We start from the raw sequence: 23567 nt of genomic DNA, 5'->3' as shown, positions 1-23567 counted from the left end.
ATAACCTTGTTCTAAGAAGCAAATCTCTAACCCACTCCTTCTCTGTCTTTTAAAGAAGTTTTATACAACCTGACCTGTCAAGTGTGAGGAGGCCAAAACATAGGAAAGGAATACCGGGGGTAGGTCAGGAAAAGGACTATGGTGTGGAGATGCTGGGAGAAGGAGACCCAGGAGCATCCCCATTGCTTTGGACTAAGGGCCTTGTAAGATAATAGATTGGTAGTTTGACACTTTCAAGAGCAGGGAGTTGTGGATGGGGCACAGGGAAAGGAAGAGGTACAAGCTGAGCTATTGTTTTTGTAGGGAGGGAAAAGAGACAATGAGGGTGTGTTCTTCCTTTGCAGCAGCAGAAGAAAGTGGAGGTGGACACTGAAGTGAGGTGAGAGGGATTTGAGAATTGGGCCTCAGGGTATTGCAAAATGGAAGACGGGAGTGGATGTAACAGGAGTATTTACTAAACAAGCCTGATGACACTAACCATTGTCAGTGCAAACACAGGCACAACCCCCATCCCTTCTTTCTGAGCAAGCCGTTACCGACAGGGAGTTGGTGCACATTAAAACATGCTTGCAGTAGCAGATTAACTGTCCTTTTTTGCTGAATAATCACTTTTTGTTCAGAAATAGCTAAACCTGTTGTATTCCAGGATGCACGTTTTCTGTTGAGTGGCTGCTGCACTGTAAATAGCTAACTGTCTGTGGCTGCCTAGTGGTAGCATGGTGTTGGTAAGCTGAAGACCCTAGTGACCCACCTGGTTAGCTAAACCATCTTACTCTAAATTTAGCTGTAGTATTCTTACTGTCTGGAGTCATCTGGGTGAGACTCACACCAAACTTGGAACAGCAGCCTGTTTCACATTTTTTCTGCCCTTCCCAGCTCTTTTGCTATGGATCTGGCACATCACATCATACTTCTTTCTTTGGTTCGTTTAGCTTCACTCGTCTAGTATTTGTCTGTGAGCTGCTTTCTTGAAAACAAGAGGGTTTTCATTAATATCATCTTAAGAAAGCAAGCTTTTCTAAACATAAAGTCTTCTTTTTAATAAAATAGCTATACCACATTTTCTTGTCCAAAGGAGTGTTGATAATACTTGTAAGTGTAATTTAATGACTTAATTTAAAAATGCATGCATGTATAAAGACACTTGTCTCTAAAAACCATATCTTTAACTGCCTGTTTGGATGTAGATAAGTAAGAATCTCTATGCTGTGTCAAACCAAACGTCCTTTAATAATGGTTTCAGTTCACCATCCCGTCTTCTGGGAATACACTAAAAGAACTCACAAAGAATTACGGATGAAGAACTTCTCAGCTACAACACCCCAGTTAAAAAATGCACTCAGATGAAGAGTATTAACACCTACTAATGTGTCCAGCAGGAATGCAAACTTGACACATGAGCAGGCTTTCAGTGAATTAATGGGAGATCAACAGCTTGAGCACATAGGGAATGTCTGCACAGCTGTCCTAGGTAAGCTGTTCTAGAAGTAAGGCACAAAGAACGTAGGACGTACCACCATGATAGTGTTCAGGAAACAGGAATGTGGAAAGAAATTCAGAGGTCATTTTGGTAATCCTTGAATGAAAAAAAGTGGGTTAGCAAACTGAAATAACATTTTCTTATTATTTGCCTTTATGTTACTGGAGAAACAACTACTAGAATACCACGTTCAAAGAAAGATCCAAAAAAACAGTTGTAGAGGAGAAATACAAAACTTGTTACAGATTGTTTAATCATCCTAAAAGCTTAATCTATTTAAACAATCAAAGTTTAAAGTTCCCTTGATCACAATTTACAAATGCCAAATCTAGCTGTTGAAGCTATAATAGGATTCAATGTCTGGGAGATGAAGCTAAACTAATTCAGACCATAAATAATGCTCTCATTAGTTATCTGTGTGCATATTAACTGTTGAAATAATCTGTCAAAGATTGTCCATCACTAAAAATAATTCAATCACCATCGGACTTTTATTCGGTAGACACGCTTTAATTCAACAACATCTATTGGGCTTGAAGCAAATGAATTAATAGATGTCCAGTGACTGATGTTACTAAAAGGACTGGAGTAAATAATTGCAAAGCCAATATTAATCACTGAGTTCTTTAATTTATCTACCGCAAATAACAACCTCATAGCTTGGTTATGTGTTGCAAGGTTTATGTCTTGATTTGTTTAGCCTAATCACAGTATCAAGATATCCTTGCAGAGGATATCTCCTTTCTCCCACAGCCAGCAACGACCATAAAATTGATCATTAGAACACATCCTGTCCTCTAAATCATATTGCCACCTTTGTCAACAAGCCCTTGCAGAGGTCACAATGAGATCACGTAAGGACATTTTCACCAGCACTCTTGTCCAAAAGGATTTCAGAGCAGGTGACATTATTTGGGGCTGTAACTATATCCTACCGAGAGAGGTCCCGTGACGTTTCTGTTAGTGTTGCACCTTTTAAAATGCATTGCAGCACAGCCTAGGAACAATGTGCTCATTTGTCAAGATAATACACATCTAAGTGTGCCTCTGTTAAGCTCGCAGTCAGGCATTTCTGAAACCTAATCATCGCTCTGCCATTTGTTGGCTGGGTGTGATTCACTTAACCTCTCTGTGACTGTGTGTCAAATGACAATAATAATCTGCTCTCTGGGGGCTTGGGAGCATTTAGGTAGCATTATGTGGTGCTCTGTAACCTGAGGTTACATGACTGGCTCCCCGTCTCAGCATTTCACACACAACAGCACAGTGACTTGTCTCTCGCCTGTATCAGTGATGAGTGACCAAGATGACTTGATGTGTGTCAAGAACCATCCTAGACAACTTGGCTTTATTCTAAGTGACATTTCTTAGCAGTAAAGGTATATCCTGCTCTCATACACCAAATGAAAAACTGAAGCTGTAGGAACTGGACAGACATATTGATATGGCTCACCACACATACCGTCATTCCATAATGTTTGTATCAGCTATTCTCATTAGTAAAGTTTCACACAGCACCTTGCCATTTCTCTTCCATTACTTACTTGCTAACACCTACCGTCTTCACATCTGGCATATGTAGATAAAAAGAACTGTATTTTCAGGGAGAAGATTGTTTCAATTTGCTTAGCATTAGCCAAATTATATGCATTTGTGCAATGTGCCCTTCCTTTTGCCAATTATAGCCACATCACACAATGGCTATGGTGTACGGATTAAGGTCTATGGTGTATGGATTTGCTCAGGGATTTCTTTGGTGTAAAGCTCTTACAGTCTTTTTCTACCGTTAAGGGTTTATGTTTTATGAATCTTTTGCATACGAAATTGTGCCAAATGGCAGTTGTGGAATTCACCACTAATTGTAGAGAGCCAAACAATGGACACAGATACTTCTCCAGCAGCTGAGTCTGCCAGTTAAAAGGCAGATGTCTCTCCAGCTAAATGTCTCTCCTGGCAGATGCTATAGTTCCCTCCAAACTGCAAGCTGAGCTGATAGTGGAATAGTTCCTTACCTGCTTGGAGCTAAATGGGAGTGGTCAGAAAAGGGTCACTGTTCAAAATACCAAAGCTCACTTTGGTGGACACAGAAGCTGCTCAGGAATAGAACAGAAGGGGCAGCAACCTGCAACATGGATGGCGGGAGAGAAGAAAGGTGATCAGGTGAAGACAACAGCTTCTGTGAGCACAGCCAGATCTTGGAGTGAACACGTACGTGCCCCAGCCTTAGTTCTTGATTTCTCATCTCTCTAAAATAAAGAGCATGATAGGAAAAAGGATTTTCCTCTGGCAGTTTCTACCTACCCCAATGTAATCTGCGTGCTTCTCCTTTAATGAGGAATTGTAATTTGCCCATGGAGCACTCTAAAAGCTCCCTTCTTTGTTCTTATTCACTTCCCACTCACTTCTAAAGACACTGGTCTTGATCATGTTGTGACTTCTGTTATGCAGCAGTACCACTCTAATTAGTACTTGGACATATTCCTGTTACTTTGGATGAAGCTGGAGGTATTTTCTTATTTCTATTCTTCAGGGTCTGTTCATGAAAAAGTCACCTTCTGTGATAGACGATGACTTTACAAGTCATAATAACTCAAGTCACAAAAACTTAATTTAACAACTTGCCCTTAACAAGTGATTTGTTGCTTATGAACAATGTAGTCACTTCTTTCATGCTGCTTCCAACTACCAGTCCCAGCTCTGCAGTAAAAACAACATGGAGAACAGGGACCATATAATTACTTTTAAAAAAGGGGTAAAATAAGAGGAGGGTATCTGGATCCTTATGGTCGGGCTTCAGGCAAAGCTGGTATTTTATTACTTATTGCTTTTGCAAAATGCTGCTGAAGATCAAATTTCCTTAGAAATCTGTCATTCTTAGATACTCACAGTATTTTTTTTGTCTTTGAGTTTATCCTCTTCTGCAGTGGTAATGATTAATCTCATTCTCTTGGCACACAGTTTTAAATCCAGTGACTTCAGCAGAATGAAACTATAACCCTAGCAAATGGGAATCTATTGCCTTGTCAGAGCAGAGTCTCTTTATACGTGCTGAGGGCTTGAATGCTCAGCAAACTCTCCTAAAATGATTTCATGAGCACACCTGCTATCTACCTGGTACTCGGTTTGATTTCTGGTAGTGTAGGTAAAAGAGGAAATTTAGGTTTCATTTTATAGCATAAAGTGAGCTCACTCCTGCCGAAAAACCTTAAGGGAGCTTTCATTCCCCACAACCATTTCACTCACCCCTTTCTGTTCCTGAGCTGGAAGTATGTTTCCTGGGGGATTTTTTATTTGTCCCTCAGGAAACTTGGAATTGCCTCAAGACCAAATCAGAATGAGAATTATATGTCAGATAAAATCTAGTTTCTGAGGATAACCTATCAGCTGGAGATGCTGCAATAGCAAAGATCCTGCTCCTTGCTGCTGTAAAAACTGTCTCCCTACCGTACAGGTTTTGGCTAATTAATCAGCTGCTTCTGCCTACAATGCGTTCTCTTTTTCTTTTCCAAGCATTTATTTCATTTGGATTCCTTCATATATATGATAAGACTGATGTGGAGGGGGGTTGTTTTTCTTTTTCAAGTAACTGGTGAATAATTACAGACAACCACAGGGTGGTTGGGGTTGGAAAGGTCGTCTGGAAGTCAACTAGTCCAACCCCCCTTCTCAGGCAGGTTGCCAACTAGAGCAGGTTGCCATTGATCAGGGCCACTGACTTCTACAGTTTGTCTGAGTGAGTACAACTCTTTATGTCAATTCACAAAAATAGCAACTTTAGTACAAAGTTCAGTACAGACAGTCACCTTTGTAGTGAAAAAAAAAAATAGCTCTGGTTACAGTGAAGACCTCTAGTATAAATCCTCTGTGTTTTTTTTTTCTTTTTTTTTTCTTTATTAACATAGTTGATTACAAGAAGATTTGCATGGAAAATTTATATAGAAAGACTACAAACTAGTTAAAACAAATATTTATAAAATGGAGATCCTTTCACAAGCACGAGAAAACCAGGCTGACTTCATACACAGTCATGCTGTGCAAATGAAAAGACAGTCTAGTAAAAAGTTTTTCATTGCACTGAGGCCTGCTTCATTTAGATGTCTCCATCAGCTTAGAACTGCAAAACGACAGACTATAGCTAATTTGCTTTATGCTCTCTTTCCAAATACCTAAGTCTTCCAAAATGAAAGGATGTAACAAGCAGTAACAAACATCCATGTCAGATATCCTGTGTGCACCTAGCAAATAGATAAAGCGTTGTGCAGTAGCATAATCATTTTTTGAAGAAAGAAGAATGTGTATGTAACTGCAGCACTGCTCAGTCTTTGGACCACTAAGAACTGGACTTTCCATTGCCTGCCAATTACCAGTGGGGCTATGCTGCAGCCCAATCCTTTGAATGGAAGGAAACACTTACACAAAAATTAATAGATTGCACCCTCATTCCACAAAGAATTATTCATGTTTTTCAGTGTGAGGAATCCCAACAAAATCTTTAAAAAGGTGGGTGAGAATTTTTCTAAGAACTAGGCTTGAAAAGCCGCTTAATGCTTCTGAGTAGCCATCACCAATCACCAGATAAAATTGTTCTGAAAAACAAAGCAAAGGAAACTTGTTTCCTGATATTTCTCTGCCACACATTTCTCTCATACTTCCTTAACATATTACTCTCATCTGTCTTCCATGGTCCTTAACAACTTGCAGACTGATGTACTCCTGTGGCTGGTTCTGCTTTTGTGGCTAACTGTGAAGACTGGTGGACCTGTAGCCAAACAGAATAGAGAACTACTGTTTCATGGTGCAACCTTTCTTTTCATAGGGTGCTAGTTTGGAGTTCTTTTCTGCTGTTTTTTTTTAATGTACCTTTTAAGAACATATTTACTTTGGATGAAACTGGAATTGGTTCAAAATGTACTATGAAAATCTCCTATGGCCTTACGCACAAAGGGTAAGATTACATAAAATCTCATTTCCCTTAAATTTTATCATTTGCTAGTTGTGTGGCTTTTTCCTTTAAATCTTCTTAAAATCTTCTAAAGGCTACTATAATGAGTTATATCTGTATTCTGTCATGGTTTATTTTGGTGGGGTTTTGATTAAGGTTGCAAGAAATGGGAGAGAATAACTTGGCAGAACGTTCTCTACCACATTTCTCTTCCTCTTTTTCTCACTCTTGAAATATATTCTTTCCTCTCTGTGGGTAAGACACTCGTAAATGGAAGGCCTAAAATTTTACTTTTCACATTAAACTGTCTGAAGAAGCTACTGTAGTATGCAAGAGTCTAGCGAAACACTGTGAAGGCCAGTCTACATTTTACTGAAAGTGAAAATTCAGGAAGTATGAAATACAAGGAAACGTAAAAAGCCCATACAGGGTCTGACCACGTGCTGATACAAATCATTTCAGTGGTCATGTGCTGGATGATGCCCCCTGTTTCTGTACACCACAGAACTGCTGTAGTACATATAGCAGACCATGATGAAAACTCCAGGGTCATTCAACACTGATAGATTTGTGGCAGAGATCAAATGCTTGACTCTTGACTGCTGGGTATGAACCTAGCTTTGGAGAGGAAGGAGGCATTAAAAAGGTTGTTCATCATCAGAGGCTTAGATAAATTACAAAATGTATGAACAATTAAAAGAGACAGGATTACTGCTGTTCGGGTTAGTATAATTTATTTTTAGGAATACCTGGAGTACATAGTTAGAATCTTCTTATTCTAAAGAAATTTAAATATATTACATATAAAAGGATCTCCATCTTTTTCAAGTCAAGAATAACCTGCCATGAAAGAAGCTCATTCTCCCTGTTTTAAACACCTCTTATGTTTCTCCCAACCATATCTAGCAATCTCTAATTTTAATAAACTTCCTTTTTCTTTTCATTTGTTCTCCATTTTTTGAAGTTAATTGTTGCTTTGCTAAATTTGGATACCTGCCTCATTCTCAAGGATATCAGCTTTATACTGTTGTCATTACTGCACAGCACTGAAAATTGCGAAATGCCTGAGTGTCTCCAACTGGATGAAGTTGAAAATAGAAAACAACTCATCACCTTACAAACTCCTTATCACTTACGGACTATTTATTCAGAGAAGTCACCTAAGCTGTTGGAAACCTAGTCCATGTGGTGGATTTGCTGGCATTTTACTGAAATCCCCAAGAGTAAACTTATTAGATTGGTGACTGAGGCCACAGAAATGTTTGTGGTTTCCACCCATCATTACCAAGCTTTAATTGTAAAGCCCTTGACTTCGTCTCAGATAGTTTCCATAGGAACTGTTTGAAGCTGTGTACAGACACAACTAAAAGATGGTCTGGGGTAGTAAAGTGGGATCAGATCCTTGGCAGAGACCCGCATCTAAGCCAGCTACTGACTGCTCTGTTTCTAACTTGGCAAACATTATTTTGTTTCCTGGTGAAGCCCCTAGTTTCTACTCAAGTGAGACTATCTGGAGCTAAACAAAACTCCAAAAGGATAAGCATATAGTCCATCAGGCAGATACAGGATTTCTTTTGATTCCTGAAGAGGCAAACGAGGTACCTGCGTGAGAAATGGGAAAGAAGGGCTAGAGATTCTGGATAAACCTGAAACACCAGTTAGATCACACTTCGTGACCACAGCTGTGAAGCAAGAACCTAACTACTAATGCAGAATAACTTGTTCCTGTTAACATTGTTAAGACATGTGGATTTGTGAGGGAGGAATAAAAAGGTTCAACTGGAAACCCAAGCTTGTATCATCACATCATGCTAGTTACCTGAAGCCAACCAGAAGCAACCAAGGAACTTGCATCCAGGACTGGACACAGTCAGTATTATTCTTATTTATTATTTGTATGGGAAGTGGTTATAGTGTCATGAGTGATGCTGGGCACTAGCAGGTGAAAATCTTCAGGGAGGAGCATAAATCTTCAGGGAGGTACTGACTGGCCACGGCTGTCCTTCTCAGAGCTGGGGGGAAGAGAGAGGAAAAATTACATGATGAAATATATGTAAGTAATGATTTAAAAGACATGTTTATGATAAACAGAACATAAAGAGAAGCTTGCAAAATAGAAAAAAAAAGAAAATTTTGGAGTGAGGTGTGAACTTAAGGAGACGAAGAAGAGGTGAAGCAGCAACACCTTAGGTATTGCAGATTAAATGCAGGACTAAAGGGAGAGAGAAGCTGAGATTTAGAGAAGCTCTTGAGAGAAATGATTGGGCCAAGCAGAAGCGAGGTTGAGAGTGTGTCTTTCATCAAAATGGAAATAAATAGGGATTAGAAGGAAAAGGAGTAGGCTATCTTGTCTTGAAAGGAAGTAAAAGAATGAGAAGGGAGGAAAGGCTGAAAGAATAATTGCCCAAAGGTTGTACTTGGTGAGGTTCAAGTAAGCAGTGGACTGGCCAGACGTCACAGGGTCAGCAGGGGCAGGGTAAACATCCTGAACTGTGTCTACTCACCTAGTAGAGTAGAGCGCTACTCAACAGCGGTTGTATACATCCATCATTTTCATAATGTGTTTATAGGGAGAACAGAAATGGGTGATAATCTTGAGAGGGATTGTGCCAAGAATCTCCAGTTCTTCTACATTGTCTGAATTATCTGGAAAGATGTAAGCAGGCTGAAACGGTTAATTCCAAATCTGGATGCTCAGCAAATATGAATTTTATAAAATTTTGAGACTGTCAAGTACTTCATAAAGACTATTATCACTATCTGTTCTGAAGCATAAGGAGTTAAAGTTGATTAACTCATTTTAAAATGACTGTAAGTAAAATAGAGAAAGAGTGTGCAGAAACTCCTGCTGATCTACAAGTACTGAAGAAAGCAAACCAGCGTGGGCAGATGAATATGTTATGCAATATAAAGACTTTCTGAATCCTTTGCACACATGAAAGCCTTGTAATACAGGTTTTCTGGAAGAAGTTGAGTACGGTTCCTATTAGCTAAGAGGCAAAATGCCTTAAACAAGCACGTTCAAAGTGCTCCTTGGAATAACTGTAGTTTACATGTAGGAATACTGCATAAGCACTTGTTGGACAAGAATCAGGAGAACTTCGAGTGTATGTGTAAAATATTAACAAAGTGAGATTACACATTTGGTATTGCCACAGAGTTCCTTCAGGCAGGGTGTATGTGGTACAGCTCCCACAGATTTGAATGTAGACAGCAGATTAGCAAGTGGTAAAAGAACAAATTTTGGTTTAAAAAAAGAATACAAGAAGCATGCCACTGAAAATATATGATTATGTGACAGGTCAGCAGAAGTTGTTTGTGTATGTACATACTTGTGTCTGCAAATAGACAGCCTTTTTCTTCAGGAAGAGAGGGCTAAAACCTTTTGAAAAGTCAATGGGGTCTTGACTTTTCAAGTAGTAGTACACTTTTAATCTTCTATGGGGAAGATTGCCAGCTCATGTTTTATTTATACTGATAGGACTTAGTTCTACATATAGTACCACTGACTACAGCTATTTGGTATACTGGAATTTAAAACTAAGAGAACCTAAGGCAGTAACTTTCAAATGCTACTCAGAGAGATTTTTTTTTTTCCCCTCTCTGTTCATTCATTAATTCCATTCTCTCAGGGAGCCAGGGTTGAGATTTTTAGACATCACCAAAAACAGTATAGATATGAAGAAAAAAAGACTTTGTCCGGGACTCATCTATACCGATCAACAGCACAGCTCTTGAGTGCTGCCCCAGAAAGACTGGCCAATTTTCAAACATTTCATTCATATTCATGCTGCAGGCTTAAATATGACTGTCAGAGAGCACAAGTCATGTTGAGACTGCAACACACATAGGACAGTCTTCACCACAGATGTAATACCAAATTTTCCTATCCTCATCAGCCAAGTTTTTGTGGTTCTCCTGAAAGCATGGTCTCATTTGAACCATGTATGAAACATGAACAAGAGATTAAAGGTCCCATCTGTTACTTAGTCTAGCCACACTGATATTTCTGCACTATTTTTGATTGGTCACCACCTAAAATACGCTGCACAGCATTCCTGCAGCAGGGCATATATGACTTTTTTACCCAGTGTTCTTTTAAGGGGTTAATGATTATTAAAAATAATATAATAATATAAGGCTCTTGCCATCACTGGTGATGTTGTTCCAGTGGGAACTTAAGGTAGAGCTGCAGGGTTCCCTAGAGCTGGACCCATAGGGAACTCTGTCCTGGTCCCAGTTCCTGTCTCGTATTTGTCAAGTGTACCTCCAGTCAGAAGAAAGCCTTGTAGCATTGGCTGTATGGTGGGCTCAACAAGAAGCATGAAGCATGCCATCAACAGTTGTGGCAATATGATGGAGGTCACTGGCAAGCTATAAAATGATCAGAGACCCACCTCATCAGGCAGGATTTCTTCTAATATATATTCCTCATATTTTAGAAGGGTATTAAAAAGACGGAGAGCAACTTTTTTGTGTGGGCAGGTAATGATAGGACAAGGGGGAATTACTTTAAACTACAAGAGGGGAGATTTAGATTAGATGTCAGGAGGAAATTCTTCATTCAGAAGGTGGTGAGGCACTGGAACAGGTTGCCCAGAGAGGTTGTGGATGCCTCAGTGAGAGGGTACTAGTCTGCCTCTGGGAGCAAAAGGACTTGGAAAAGGACATGGAACTGTGGCACTCTGATTTGCAGAATGAAGAAGAAAAAAATGATAAAACTAAAGACATTGTTAACCACTATCGGATATCTGTATATTAGTAAATACAACAGAGGAGCTACTGATTCATTACTGCATGCAGTATTCAATTATCAGCATGCTGCCTGGAAGAATTTTGGCCTGTGCCAACTTGTACTTCTCTAGACAGCTCCTGGTTTGGGGCATTGGTCCCATTTTGAGCAGAAGCCTGGTCAAAATGACCTCGGAAGTCAGAATTTCTATGGATGTTTTGGGGGATAGCTCATGCCAAAGTCATATTCAATGGGCAGTTTGGATGTAGCTGCCCTATTTCAAAGTAACAGGCAGCCCCTACATGGACCTTGACCTTCTTTATCTAGTAGTATAGATGTAGCCACTGAGGCAACAAAACATGAATATTGTGCAAAAAATACTGTTCAGTTCTTGACAGCAAGCAAGCAGTACCCTGCCATTGTAAAGAGGCTCCTAGCTACGATGGGGGGATCATCCAGAGTGTATGTGCAGGGCTCCCTGCCTGGAGGTGCTCTTTGCTCCTCCAGCAGTGGCATTCAGAAGATGCCAGGAAAGTCACCTAAAACCAAGACAGCGCAGACAGTCAGGAAACTGAGCTTTGAACAGGGCATGGTGTAGGATCCACCTCGATTGCCTGTAAAAGGGAGGACTGAACATGACATAAAATGGAAGATGAGACTCATTACAGGAAGAACTACTTTGAAATACTTGAAGTGATCATAATTACCATAATGAGACAGCTATTAAAAAGTTGTCACTAAGTAGGGTTGTAGTATCAGTAGATTGAGAAAGTAACGCTAAACTATTACATCATGGCTAAGACTGGTAGCCCTTAAAAATAGATTTTGCTTGAGAATAGCAAGAAAGGCAGCAGAGAAGAAAAAAAAAAAGCTCAGAAAAACAACGTATCTGTGACCTTATTTTTACAGTATGATCACAGCAACTTACATGTACGTAAAACTCAAATCTCCTGCCTCAACATGTTACAATTTAAAGGAATTCCTTAAAGACAATGATGAGAAAAATAAAGTTAGGGGAAGTCAGAACAGCAGCCCGCACTGTGACAGCTCCAGCAACCCACCTAGTTGACCAAGGAAAGCAAGCAGATGTAATCTTTCTGGATTTCAGCAAAGCTTTTGGTACTGTCTCCCACAATATCCTTCTGGACAAAATGTCCAGCATACAGCTAGACAAGTGCATAATATAACGGATGAACAATTGGCTGATGGGTCGGGCTCAAAGGGTTATAGTAAATGTGGTTACATCAGGCTGGCAGCCAGTCACTATGGGGGTTCCCCAGGGCTCATTTTTGGAGCCACATCTCTTCAATGTTTTTATAAATGATCTGGACACAGGAGTCAAACGTACACTCAGTAAGTTTGCAGACGACACTAAATTAGGAGGAGCTGTTGACTCTTTTGAGGGTAGAAAAGCCTTGCAGAGAGATATTGACAGACTAGAGGGCCAGGCAATCACAAGCCACATGAAATTTAGCAAGAATAAATGCAGGATTCTGCTCCTGCGATGGGGCAACATTGGCTATATGTACAGACTGGGGAATGAGAGGCTTGACAGCATACCTGAAGAAAGGGATCTGGGGGTTCTGGTTGATATCATGTTGAACATAAGCCAACACTGTGCCCTGGCAGCCAGAAGACCCTACTGTTCCCTGGGGTGCATCAGGCATGGCATTGCTAGTCAGTTGAGCGAAGTGACTGTCCTTCTCTGCTCTGTGCCAGTGTGCCCTCACGTTGAGTACTGTGTGCAGTTTGGGGCACCACGGTATAAAAAGGACATAAAACTATTAGAGAGTGTCCAAAGGAGGGCAACAAAGATCGTGAAGTGTCTAGAGGGCAAGATGTATGAGGAGCAGCTGAGGTCCCTTGGTTTGTTCAGCCCAGAGCAGAGCAGGCTGAGGGGAGGCCTCATGGCGGCCTGCAGCTCCCTCACGAGGGGAGCAGAGGGGCAGGCGCTGAGCTCTGCTCTCTGGGGACAGTGACAGGACCCGAGGGAACGGCATGGAGCTGGGACAGGGGAGGGTCAGGCTGGGGGTTAGGGAAAGGTTCTTCACCAAGACGGTGGTCAGGCACTGGGACAGGCTCCCCAGGGAAGGGTTCACGACACCAAGCTGCTGGAGTTCAAGAAGCGTTTGGACAATGCTCTCAGACATAGGGTTTGATTTTTGGGTGGTCCTATGTGGAGTCAGGAGTTGGACTCAGTGATCCTTGTGGGTCCATCCCAACTCAGGATATCCAGTGATTCTATATCACTTAGTAATGCAACATCTTTCAACAATAGCTCACTCAGCTTTTGCTTGTTCTGCTTTCTCGTCCTTTTTTATGTTACCCAGGACAGGACTGGCATCGGTAGGGGAACAGAGGTAATTAAACAGATATCCACCACCAACTGGAAAGCACTTCCCAGGTGACAGCTCCCCCAGATCTGCTTAGCATCCTTCAGGCTCTATGGCCCTTTTTCCCCATCAGGGTAACCCTGACAGTATCATAGATCTATAGAGCCAAAGAAGGTTAGGAAGGGACCTTAAAGATCATGCAGTTCCAACTCTCCTGTCATAGGCAGGGATGCCACCTGCTAGATCAGGTTGTGCAGGGCCTCGTCCAACCTGGCCTTGAACACCTCCAGGGATGGGGCATCCACAACCTCTCTGGGCAACCTGTTCCAGTGCCTCACCACCCTCTGAGTGAAGCATTTCCTTGTATTATCTAACCTAAATTTCCCCTCTTTTAGTTTTAAAACCGTTCCCTCTTGTCCTGTCATTGTCTGTCCAAGCAAAAAGTTGCTATCCATCTTCTTTATAAGCCCCATTTAAGTATTGACAAGCTGCAGTAAGGTCACTCCAGAGCCTTCTCTTTTCCAAGCTGAACACCTCCAGCTCTCTCAACTTTTCTTTATAAAAGAGGTGCTCCAGCCCTGTGATCAACTTTGTAGCCCTCCTCTGGACCTGTTGTAACAGATTCTCATCTTTCTTGTGCTGGGGGCTCCAGACCTGGATGCAGTACTCCAAGTGGGGCCACAAAGCTTTGCAACAAATTTGCTGTATTTGCAAATTTCCTATTGTGCAAAGATGAATCCTTGTACCTACAAGAGAAACTTGCCAATGCATGTCATTAGGATCTCTGTCATTTGATCATGACTGTGCTCTCTGTACGAAATAACTATTTTAGCTGAAATCTCTTGGCCTTGACTTACTGCTGAGCCTGGGCCTCTTGGGCAGGGATGAGGTTGCTCGTAGTGATGTGGCAGGAATGCTCCAACACGTGACTCACCAAATGACACATAAATAGTGTCTGGGTGTGTGGGCAAGGCTTCCCGAGACTTCAACCAAAGCCTGGTGTCCCTTGGGGCTGTCTATAGAGGAGCTCAGAGAAGGGCTACTGGCAGCTTGCAATGCCTCACACCCAGCATGTAGAAGGCAGTAGATTTTGTTTCTGGATTTTTCATATGAACAACCGAGGATGGCTGCTCATGTCTAAACTCTTGAGGTGGCACATAAACAGATTTAACTTTTCAGAAAGCTTGGGGAGTCCATCAGGGACAAAGTTATCACATTAACAATTAAAAATACATGAACAAGAAAAAAAAAAAAAAAAAAAACTCCTCCCCAGATATCCCTCTACTTTGGCAGGACCCAATTTTCCACCACTAACAGCAGTACTGCTTGCCTCTCGGGCTGGAAGCTGAGCACCAGTCAGACTTCGATGACTTTTATTTCCTAGGTGTACTCTTTCACCACAAGCACACCCAGCTTAGGGTTTCACCTGTTCTAGACTAATTTTCCGTGTAAGGGAAGTTGTGGTTTGATTTTTATTTTTCAGTGGAATCATGTGGTCAGCCATGGGACTGAGCTTCCCCTTGGCAAAACCCTCAGCCAGCTCAGTGACTTGTGTAGAATCATAGAAACATTAAGGTTGGAAAAGACTTTCAAGATCATCTGGTCCAACCATCCCCCTACTACCAATGTCACCCACTAAACCATGTCCCTAAGCACCAGGTCCAACCTCTCCTTGAACACCCCCGGGGGCGGTGACTCCACCACCTCTCTGGGCAACCCGTTCCAATGCCTGACTATTCTTTCTGAGAAGAAATGTTTTCTAATCTCCAACCTAAACCTCCCCTGGTGCAACTTGAGGCCATTCCCTCTAGTCCTGTCACCGGTTATCTGTGAGAAGAGGTCAACCCCCAGCTCCCCACACCTTCCTTTCAGGCAGTTGCAGAGAGCACTAAGGTCTCCCCTGAGCCTCCTCTTCCCCAGACTAAACAACCCCAGTTCCCTCAGCTGCTCCTCACAGGACTTGTGTTCCAAACTGAAACCCAGACATGGGTTTGCACCACTGCTGAGGAAACCTCCGTGTGTGGTTTCCCTGGGCCCTCCCGTGTTGCTCTCAGAACCAGGCAGCCTGAGTCACAGGGATGACAAGATCATTTTTGACAAGTATGGAAAGAATCATGTAGCAGCACTCTGTGACATCCCTTTTATAATTTGCTGTCTTTAATGAAATTGGATAATTACAGGTAAGGGTGCTCGCTGTGGCATCGGTGCTGCTTTTTTTTTTTTTTTTTTTTTTCCAACAGGCATCTAGTAAATACGATTAACTTTTCAGCGGTAGTGAGGAGTCTGTTTCAGTGGGGGAAAAAATGTAAACAAGGCTGTTTTCAAACTTAAAGTGGAAAAAACAAAACAACAACAACAAAAAAATATTCCTCCTCATGGATCTCCTCTGAGGAAAATCGCGAGGCTGCCTGCTGCTCCTGGAGCCCCTTCTGTGTCAAGACGCCCCCGGGCCCTTGCAGACCGGTTCCCCCCCCCCACCGGGTGGCAGTGGTACGGCCGGGCCCTACCCGCGCGGCGCAGCACGGTGCGGTTCGTACCACCGGGCCGGCACGCGGGGGGGGGGGGGGGAGGAGGAGGAGGAGGAGGAGGGCGGTGTTGGCGCCTGCGCGCTGGGTGCATGGCGCCGGCGGAGCCGAGGCGGGTGGTGGCGGAGCCGGGCCGGGGGGCCGGGGGGCGTCTCGCCGGCCGCAGGCGGCCCCGGAGCCGGGAAGGGCCGGGCCGCCATCTCGGGCAGCGCTGCCGGCGAGGAGCGGCGGGTGCGAGCGAGGTGTGTGTGCGCCGGGGCCGCCCCTGGGCTCTTAGGGGCGAGGGGAGGGGGTTTGGGGTCGGTGCCGCCGGGCGCTGTCCTGCCCGTGTGGGGCCGAGGGGCTCGGGGCCCCTCTGGGGCTGCATGGGGACGGGGGAGCTGTGGGGGGAGCAGGTCCCTGCAGCGCCCAACACCTGGCCCCGGCCCGTCCCGTGGTGGGGGCGTTTTGTAGGGTGGGGCGAGTGGGGTGCAGCTCGCTGGGGTCTCTGAGCCCCGAAACCTTGCTCCTGCCGCGCTGGGGTCTGCGGGTGGTGGTGGGGCTGGTGGTCCTGCTGGTGTCATCTAAATTGTAAGTAACATGAAGTGGCACTCGCATATTTCCCTCTTATCCCCTCCCCACAAGTCCATGATCGTCACCTACGGTGTGTTCAGGAAGTTTCAGCTGACTTGAGGTGCCTACTGCAGGACTGTTCAGTTAATTATGATAATACTGCTAATAATACACATTAACGTTGCTTGTCTGCATTCCACCTCATCTCGCATTTTTGGAATAGATTTTCTGTTGGAAAGTTGTTTAATCTTTGGAGGCTGATTGCTAAGCCTTGTTTTGAGACATGATCTTGAAAACCCTTTTCTTTGTAAGCGGTGTTATCCCGTGTGAGTTATCCCATATGTTATCCCATGTGACTTATCCCATGTGTTATCCCATGTGACTTATTTCATATGCAGGGATATCTTTTCATATTTTTATGTGCCAGGTGTGTCTGTGAGATTCTGAATCGTGCCCAAAGCTGTAAGAAGTTGTGGAAAATCAGTGAGGGAAAAGCAGAGGAGCAGAAGAATAATGGTTAGTGACAGCCTGTTGCTGTTGAAATGTGAGTTTCGTGAGTAAGAAAACAGGATTTGCTTCTTGTGTTTTCTCTTCCTCTTTCTTGCCTTCCTTCTTTGCCCTCTTCTTCTTTTGCTTCAGTGAATTACTTTGTACTAGTAGAGATTTTCCAGGCCAGTTGTTAATCTTAAAAAAAAAAAAAGTTTGTTTTTTTTTTCATTTATTTACTTGTCTTTGGGATGACTGTGCATAATGGCAACAGGACCAAAGTCTTACTGCAATAAAAGTGAGCTTCATGTAGTTCAGGAGCTGTGTATACAGATGACTTATTAAAAAGACTCAGTTTTTTTTCTTCTTCCAGATGGAAAAAGAAGAGTTCATGGTTTCTGGTTTGCATATTAGCAGAGGCTGAATAGGCATAAAGGAGACAATAGTGTGGGTAAGAAGTGTCCAGCCCCCTGCAAGACTTTGATCTATTACAAGGAAAAAAAAAAAAAAAAGAAGAAGAAATGAATCCCACAAATGATGATCCAGTGTTTGGGACCATTTTTGACTGGGACTACCTCTTATGGGAAGTTCGTTTGACCTTTTTAGCTGCTGGTTTTTTAATCTACCTGGGAGTATTTCTTCTGTCCCACTGGTTGTCTTCCTGGATAAGTACCACTTATCGTGCCTTGCATGCAAGGGAGAAGGTGTTTTGGAATATGGCAGTCACACGTGGTGTGTTTGGACTTCAGAGCTGTGTTTCTGGCCTATGGGCTTTGCTCATAGATCCCGTTTTTCATGCAGACAAGGTGTATTCACAGCAAAAGTGGAGCTGGTTTAACTGTTTAATAGCTGCTGGATTTTTCTTGCTTGAAAATGTAGCTGTTCACATGTCCAACATTGTTTTTAGAACATTTGATGCATTCTTGGTAGTTCATCACCTACTTGCTTTTGGTGGCTTGGCTGGTCTAGTAATCAATGTAGAATCTGGACATTATCTACCTTTGATGGGAATGTTGCTGGAGATGAGCACTCCCTCAACGTGCATTTCCTGGATGCTTCTAAAGGTAAGAACTTGGTAATTTCCAAATTATGTTTGTAAGAACTTTTGTGCATCTCACTTCTCCGTAAATAATCTGTATGGTTTGCCTAGATAACTTTGCAGCAGGGCTGTTCATTTAACTGACATCCATGTTATTGTGATACCTGTTTTTGTCAGGATCACGTTTCTGTAGTCCTCCAGACAGACTTCTGTGTGATGGTGTCCGTGTTTGGGTAGTGGGGTGGTTTGGAGTTGGGGCTTAGGATGATGTATGTGTGGAAAAAATACCATAGCTCTACATGAGAAAACGCCTTATCTCTATGTGAAAAAATGCCTGAGGGGGTGTGTATGCAAAAGCTGGGTGTTTGCATTAGTTCTAGGGATTCTTTGCTTCCTTATCTTGAAATAACAATCTCACTTCTGCATACTTCCTGTTCTTGTTTTTCTAGGCTGGCTGTGCAAATACCTTTTTTTGGAAGGCCAACCAGTGGGTGATGATCCACCTGTTCCACTGCCGCATGATTCTTACTTACCACATGTGGTGGGTGCTCATTTTCAACTGGAGTTCTGTGATAGAAAATCTGGGACTTCTTCATTTTGTTGTTTCATTCTCTGGATTATTTGCCGTCACACTAATACTTAACCCGTACTGGACATACAAAAAAACTCAGCAGCTCCTCAGCCCAACTGACTGGAACTTTGAAAGTAAAGCGACAGAAAATGGAAAATTAAATGGTGACACACATCAAAAGAAGATGTAACACTGAAACATCTGTTTCCTAGTATGATATTAGCATACAGCAGAAAAAATACACTGCGAAGTAATCTGCCCATGAAGTAGAAGCTTTTGCAAGAAGCTCATTAACGAAGTCATTCCTTGCTGTTAGTATTCTGTAAGCATAAGAAGTATTTAAAATCATTGTCTGTATTTCATATATACATAAGATCTTCAACATCTTAGTGAAGAATTACGCCAGCTGTTTTGTCAGGGTGGACAGTATTTCATGATTTAGCAATTGGTATTTCATGATTTAGCAATGACATGCTCTCTAATGGTATCTTTTGTCCTAATGCTTCTAAGTGGCTTCTAAGTGGCTAGTTAATTTGTCCACTGATCTCTGCTTGAATCAAGTTTAGCTTGATTCCCGTTCCACCTGTGAAGGACATACTGATACTGAAAATCACGTTCAGAAGTTTATTAAGATCAACTGTGGCCCAAATGAGGTATGTGTGGGTACCTAGTTCCTGTGTGCTATTAAATTGTTCCCGGTGGTTGAATTGGTCATGTGGCAGAATGTAGTTATGGCTGGATTTTTATTTTTGTTTTTTTAAGTGCACAGGATGAAAAGGAAGAGGGGGTTGAGTGCTTGCTGTCAAAGTGAGTTGTAGTTTCCAGGTTTCCTTTTGTATGGGAGTTCATATCCACCACAAACATGTATGTAGTAAGGAGTGGGAGTGTCAGTTCGTTATGCTGGTGGTCGAGCTAGGTAATCATGGTGCTCCTTTCCGGACTTGAGATAACAAGAATCAATGACAAAACCTTTGGCTGTTTAATCCTTGAAAAAATTGCTGGTTGACTGGTGAGATTATCTTCTTTGTGGGTCCCAAATGAGTAGTTGTGCAATTAGTTCCACTAGTACTCCTGTTATAGTTCCTCATATTTTTGGAAAGCCTCTTAGTTATAGAGGATTTTAGAATCTGAGGTGACTCCATTTTGGACGGAAGCCCATACCACCTCTTTTAGAAGTTCTGTTGTTTAGTATTTTTAATGTTTTTGTTTTACTTTGAAGAACACTCAAAGTGAGACTAACAGTCCTTTGCACTTTATCTACCACATCTCTAAATCTTTCCTTGACCTAGGGAACAGAGCTGCTTTTTAGATTGGGGCTTAGCAAATTGTGGTGGTTTTTCTCCCGCTGATAACACTCAGTCCTGGATGTAATTTTGGACAGCTGATCAGGGTATAGAGATCACGATAGAAAAGAGTGACACCTAGTGGCAGGAGAGTGACAAATATGCTTAATTACTGCTGCATTGAACTATTGAAACTTTGTCATCTGCTGTGACATTGCTGCTGCACAGGTTTACTTTCCAAAGTAATATGACTGGACAAGCCCAGGCTGTGAAGAATTTTAGGTTGAGGCTTTGTCTGCTGATCCGTGGTGAAACATACTGTTTTAAATTAAGGTGGGGGAGGACTTTTTGGTGTAAACAAGCCCATTGAATTAATTTTGGCAGAAATATCTTGGATTTCGTTAGGATGAAGGCAGGGAAACTAGTGTTCAGGTTGCTGTGTTCCCTAATTCACTTTGAATGAGCACAGAATTGAAGAGCTGCTCTTGCAGGGGTAGGGTGAGGAATCTTTCTCTGTTAGGTCACAAATTTATATCCAGATCTTGATAGTGATGAAGTGGTGAGTATCTGAAATTGCCTGTTCAAAACTAGGCTGAGAGGATCATCGTAATTTTACACAGCAACCGCATCTATTATCTTGCTGATATTCAGTACAGAAAATGTAAATTTTGTGCTATCTTCTTATTTCTGAGCAGGCCAGAATGAGGTCGTAGTGTTTTGGCAGTATGGCCTGCCTGGATGTCATGCTGTAGAAAAAAACAGAGTTCTCTGAAGCTAGAAATTGTGTACTTCTCCTGAGGGATTACGTGAGAGAGAGTAATAATGAAAGTGCTTTAGGAGAAAGAAGAGGAATGGATTCCTCAGAAAGAGAACTGAATCACAGGATGGCTGAGGTTGGCAGGACCTCTGGAGGCATCTGCTCCAACCCCTGCTCAAGCAGGGCCACCCAGAGCAAGGGGCCCAGGACCACGTCCAGGTGGCTTTTGAAGATCTCCAAGGAGGAAACTCCATAACCTCTCTGGGCAGCCTGGACTCTCTCCAGTATGCCCATGTCTTTCTTGTACTGGGGAGCCCAAAACTGGAGCCAGCACTCTAGATACATCTCTCCAGTGCTGAGGAGTGGGGAAGGATCACTTCCCTCAACCTGCTGGCAGCACGCTGCCTAATGCAGCCAAGAATGCCATCAGCCTTCTTTGCAGCAAGGGCACATTGCTGGCTCATGTTCAACTTGGTGTCCACCAGGGCTCTCAGGACCTTTTCTGCAAAGCTGCTTTCCAGCTGGGCAGTCCCCAGCAAACGTGATCCAAATGCGCATCATGCAGATTACGAGCCTGGGGAAGGGGGATGCTAAGTCACTAGGCATCAAGGTGATGGTGCGCTCTTTGTAGCTCAGAATTTAGAGGATTGGATTCAATAAAGCATGGTAATTACTAAAAGTCCTAGCTACAGAAGTGTGAAGAATCCTAACAGAAAATTACCTTCGGAAAAGAAGTAAGTTTGGGCTAAGTGCTCGGTTTTTACAGTGGCTGGCTAAAGGAAGTGAAATTTTTATGTGCTAAAATAAAACAGTTTCAAAGGTTGGAATTAGTGAATTTGGGGCTGAAAAATAAGGTTAGGTGTGGTCAAGGCAGACAGGTGGATAGTAAGTCAGTGACACCAGACTTCTAATGCTTAATATTTGTATTATTAATTGACGTGTTAATAATTAAGTGGACTTTAAATCTTTCATTAAAAGTATTGTGATCAGAATAGGGCAATCTTTTAATATGCATCTTTGTGCAAGTTCTTTCCATGTAATGACCACCTTATAGTACATCTCTAAAACCTTTTGCATGTTTTACTATGTAATGAATAATACCTAAGAGCGCCTGCTAACCTAACTACTGCTACACCTGCCAGAGCAGGAGAGCTATGCAATAATACAAATGACAGCATTCACTTCATGTTTCTGTTGGTTTGAGGGGTGAAGGGATTTTACATTCCAGCTAGAAATACAACATGACATAGAAATACAGACAACCTTCCTTCTCCATCTTGAAGGGCAGCAGGTGGAGTTATCAGTTCTATTACACAGAGCCTCTTCTTTTTTTTCTACCGAAGTGTTTTCTTTACTTCCTTTTTCTTCTTTGGCTGTTCCCTTCAGAAGAACCGTTTCTGGTTTATGACTGTGAGTGGCTGTCTTACTGCTCTGAAGAAAAGGACTGAAAAAGAATTCTTCGAAGGTTCTTTTTAATTACTCTTATAATTGAGTGCTTCATTTCAACCCAAAAAGGAGTTACAGTTTGTTTATAAATTTTGTTCATATGAAATTAATCCCAGTCCTTCTTGGGGCTCTTTTGTAAGGTCTCATCTGCAGTCTGATGTAGAAAACATTCACTATCAACTTCAGCAGGAACAGGATCAAGTCACAGGGGGTGCCACTGCCATGATTTGGAAACCTTTGGCATAATTTTTTTGGGGTGAATTTTCTGCTTGCCAAGGTAACTGTTAGACACTTCATCCCACTTTCTTTTTGGGCAGGCTTACCCAAGGAGTGCTGTTTGTGTCACCTTTTTTGGGTGAAGTTTTTTTTGAAAAGATAACCTGTGTTTTGGTTTGTGGTGTTTTTTATTGTTTTTGTTGTTTGTTTGTTTTGGGGGTGTTTCTGTTTTTTTTAAAAATAAAACAGACAAGTGTCTGATCTAAGGCGCCCTGGCCAGACATCTGGTCCTGGCTGTGTTCATACAGCCTCCCTAAATCACAGTTTGTTTTCCTCCGTTTGTGTCATACATCCTATGTATTTTTCCAAAACCTGTTACATTTACTCTTACCTGGTCATGATCCCGCAGCAGTCACGGTACCACAGCGACGTTTTTGGCTAACAGTTTCCAGCACTTACTGTTGATCTCTTCTTCTGTTAAATACCTAAGTCCAAATCTTTCAGGTTTTTGGCTTTTTTTTTTCCTGATAACACTGATTAAATATTGATGTTGTACAGTTATGAAAGACACCCTTCTTAACCTCAGGGAGATTCCCGCTTAAAGTGAATTTAGAAATGTTAATGAATTAATAAATTCAAGTCTGTTCCTTGTACAATGCAACGTTTGTTGAATGCATCTTTACACTGAGTGCATAAATAAAAGTATTTTATTGAACGTTGTCTACCATGAGTTTTTTACTGTTGAAAATAGTGCCTCAATTATTTTTACTTGCTATTTGTAGCTGATACAGTCTGAAATATATGTATTTAAAGATGACTTACTTATTTTGAAATACTCTCCCAAACTTGATAAGGGTGATGTCGTACCTATGGCAATAGCTCTAAAGCCTTGTAAACTAATGTCCTTTCACAGTCATTTTTAACATTAGCATGTTTGGGTTAAAACTCTAGAAACTGCCCTGTGTATGTGGGCATGTACTAAAAATGGCTAAAAAGTATCATTTAGCAACTCTTGTTTGTGTATTTGAAGCATGCAATTGTTTTTTTGCATTAGGCTGTAACTATGAAGGCACTTCATTTGGTGCCATGTTATGCTTCATAGTTTAGCATCGCTTTAAAAAAAAAAAAAGTTTAATTTCCGAGTAGCAAAATATAGTTATAAACTGTAAAATACAGTTATAAGCATTGAACATGCAAGTCTTGAG

General features: G+C 42.0%; 2 protein-coding genes and 1 long non-coding RNA gene across 7 annotated transcripts; 1 reads left to right on the top strand and 2 right to left on the bottom strand.

The window, feature by feature from the left end:
• Window positions 1-7492: 7492 nt before the first annotated feature.
• Window positions 7493-9066, bottom strand: LOC136790514 (uncharacterized). The gene is made up of 3 exons (XR_010830577.1): window positions 8927-9066; window positions 8242-8434; window positions 7493-8024 (listed from the first exon to the last, which is right to left on the bottom strand). It is a non-coding gene; the product is annotated as an uncharacterized lncRNA (long non-coding RNA).
• Window positions 8267-23077, top strand: CLN8 (CLN8 transmembrane ER and ERGIC protein). Of its 5 annotated transcripts, none has more exons than XM_066994822.1 (4): window positions 8267-8291; window positions 16992-17108; window positions 17424-18114; window positions 18539-23077. In XM_066994822.1, the coding sequence occupies exons 3-4, from the start codon at window positions 17572-17574 to the stop codon at window positions 18848-18850; spliced, it is 855 nt and encodes a 284-aa protein (XP_066850923.1). In that variant the 5' UTR covers window positions 8267-8291; window positions 16992-17108; window positions 17424-17571; the 3' UTR covers window positions 18851-23077. The 5 variants fall into 5 exon arrangements, with proteins under 5 accessions (XP_066850923.1, XP_066850924.1, XP_047907707.1 ...); XM_066994823.1 differs by having other exon boundaries at window positions 8273-8291; window positions 16992-17080; XM_048051750.2 differs by lacking the exon at window positions 8267-8291 and adding an exon at window positions 16081-16254 and having other exon boundaries at window positions 16992-17080.
• Window positions 15991-16575, bottom strand: LOC136790276 (uncharacterized). Its single transcript, XM_066993211.1, has one exon. The coding sequence runs from the start codon at window positions 16573-16575 to the stop codon at window positions 15991-15993; it is 585 nt and encodes a 194-aa protein (XP_066849312.1).
• Window positions 23078-23567: the final 490 nt, after the last annotated feature.

Source organism: Anser cygnoides, chromosome 3, assembly GCF_040182565.1.
Source record: "Anser cygnoides isolate HZ-2024a breed goose chromosome 3, Taihu_goose_T2T_genome, whole genome shotgun sequence".
Classification (NCBI taxonomy): domain Eukaryota; kingdom Metazoa; phylum Chordata; class Aves; order Anseriformes; family Anatidae; genus Anser; species Anser cygnoides.
This window is presented reverse-complemented; position numbering and strand designations above follow the sequence as displayed.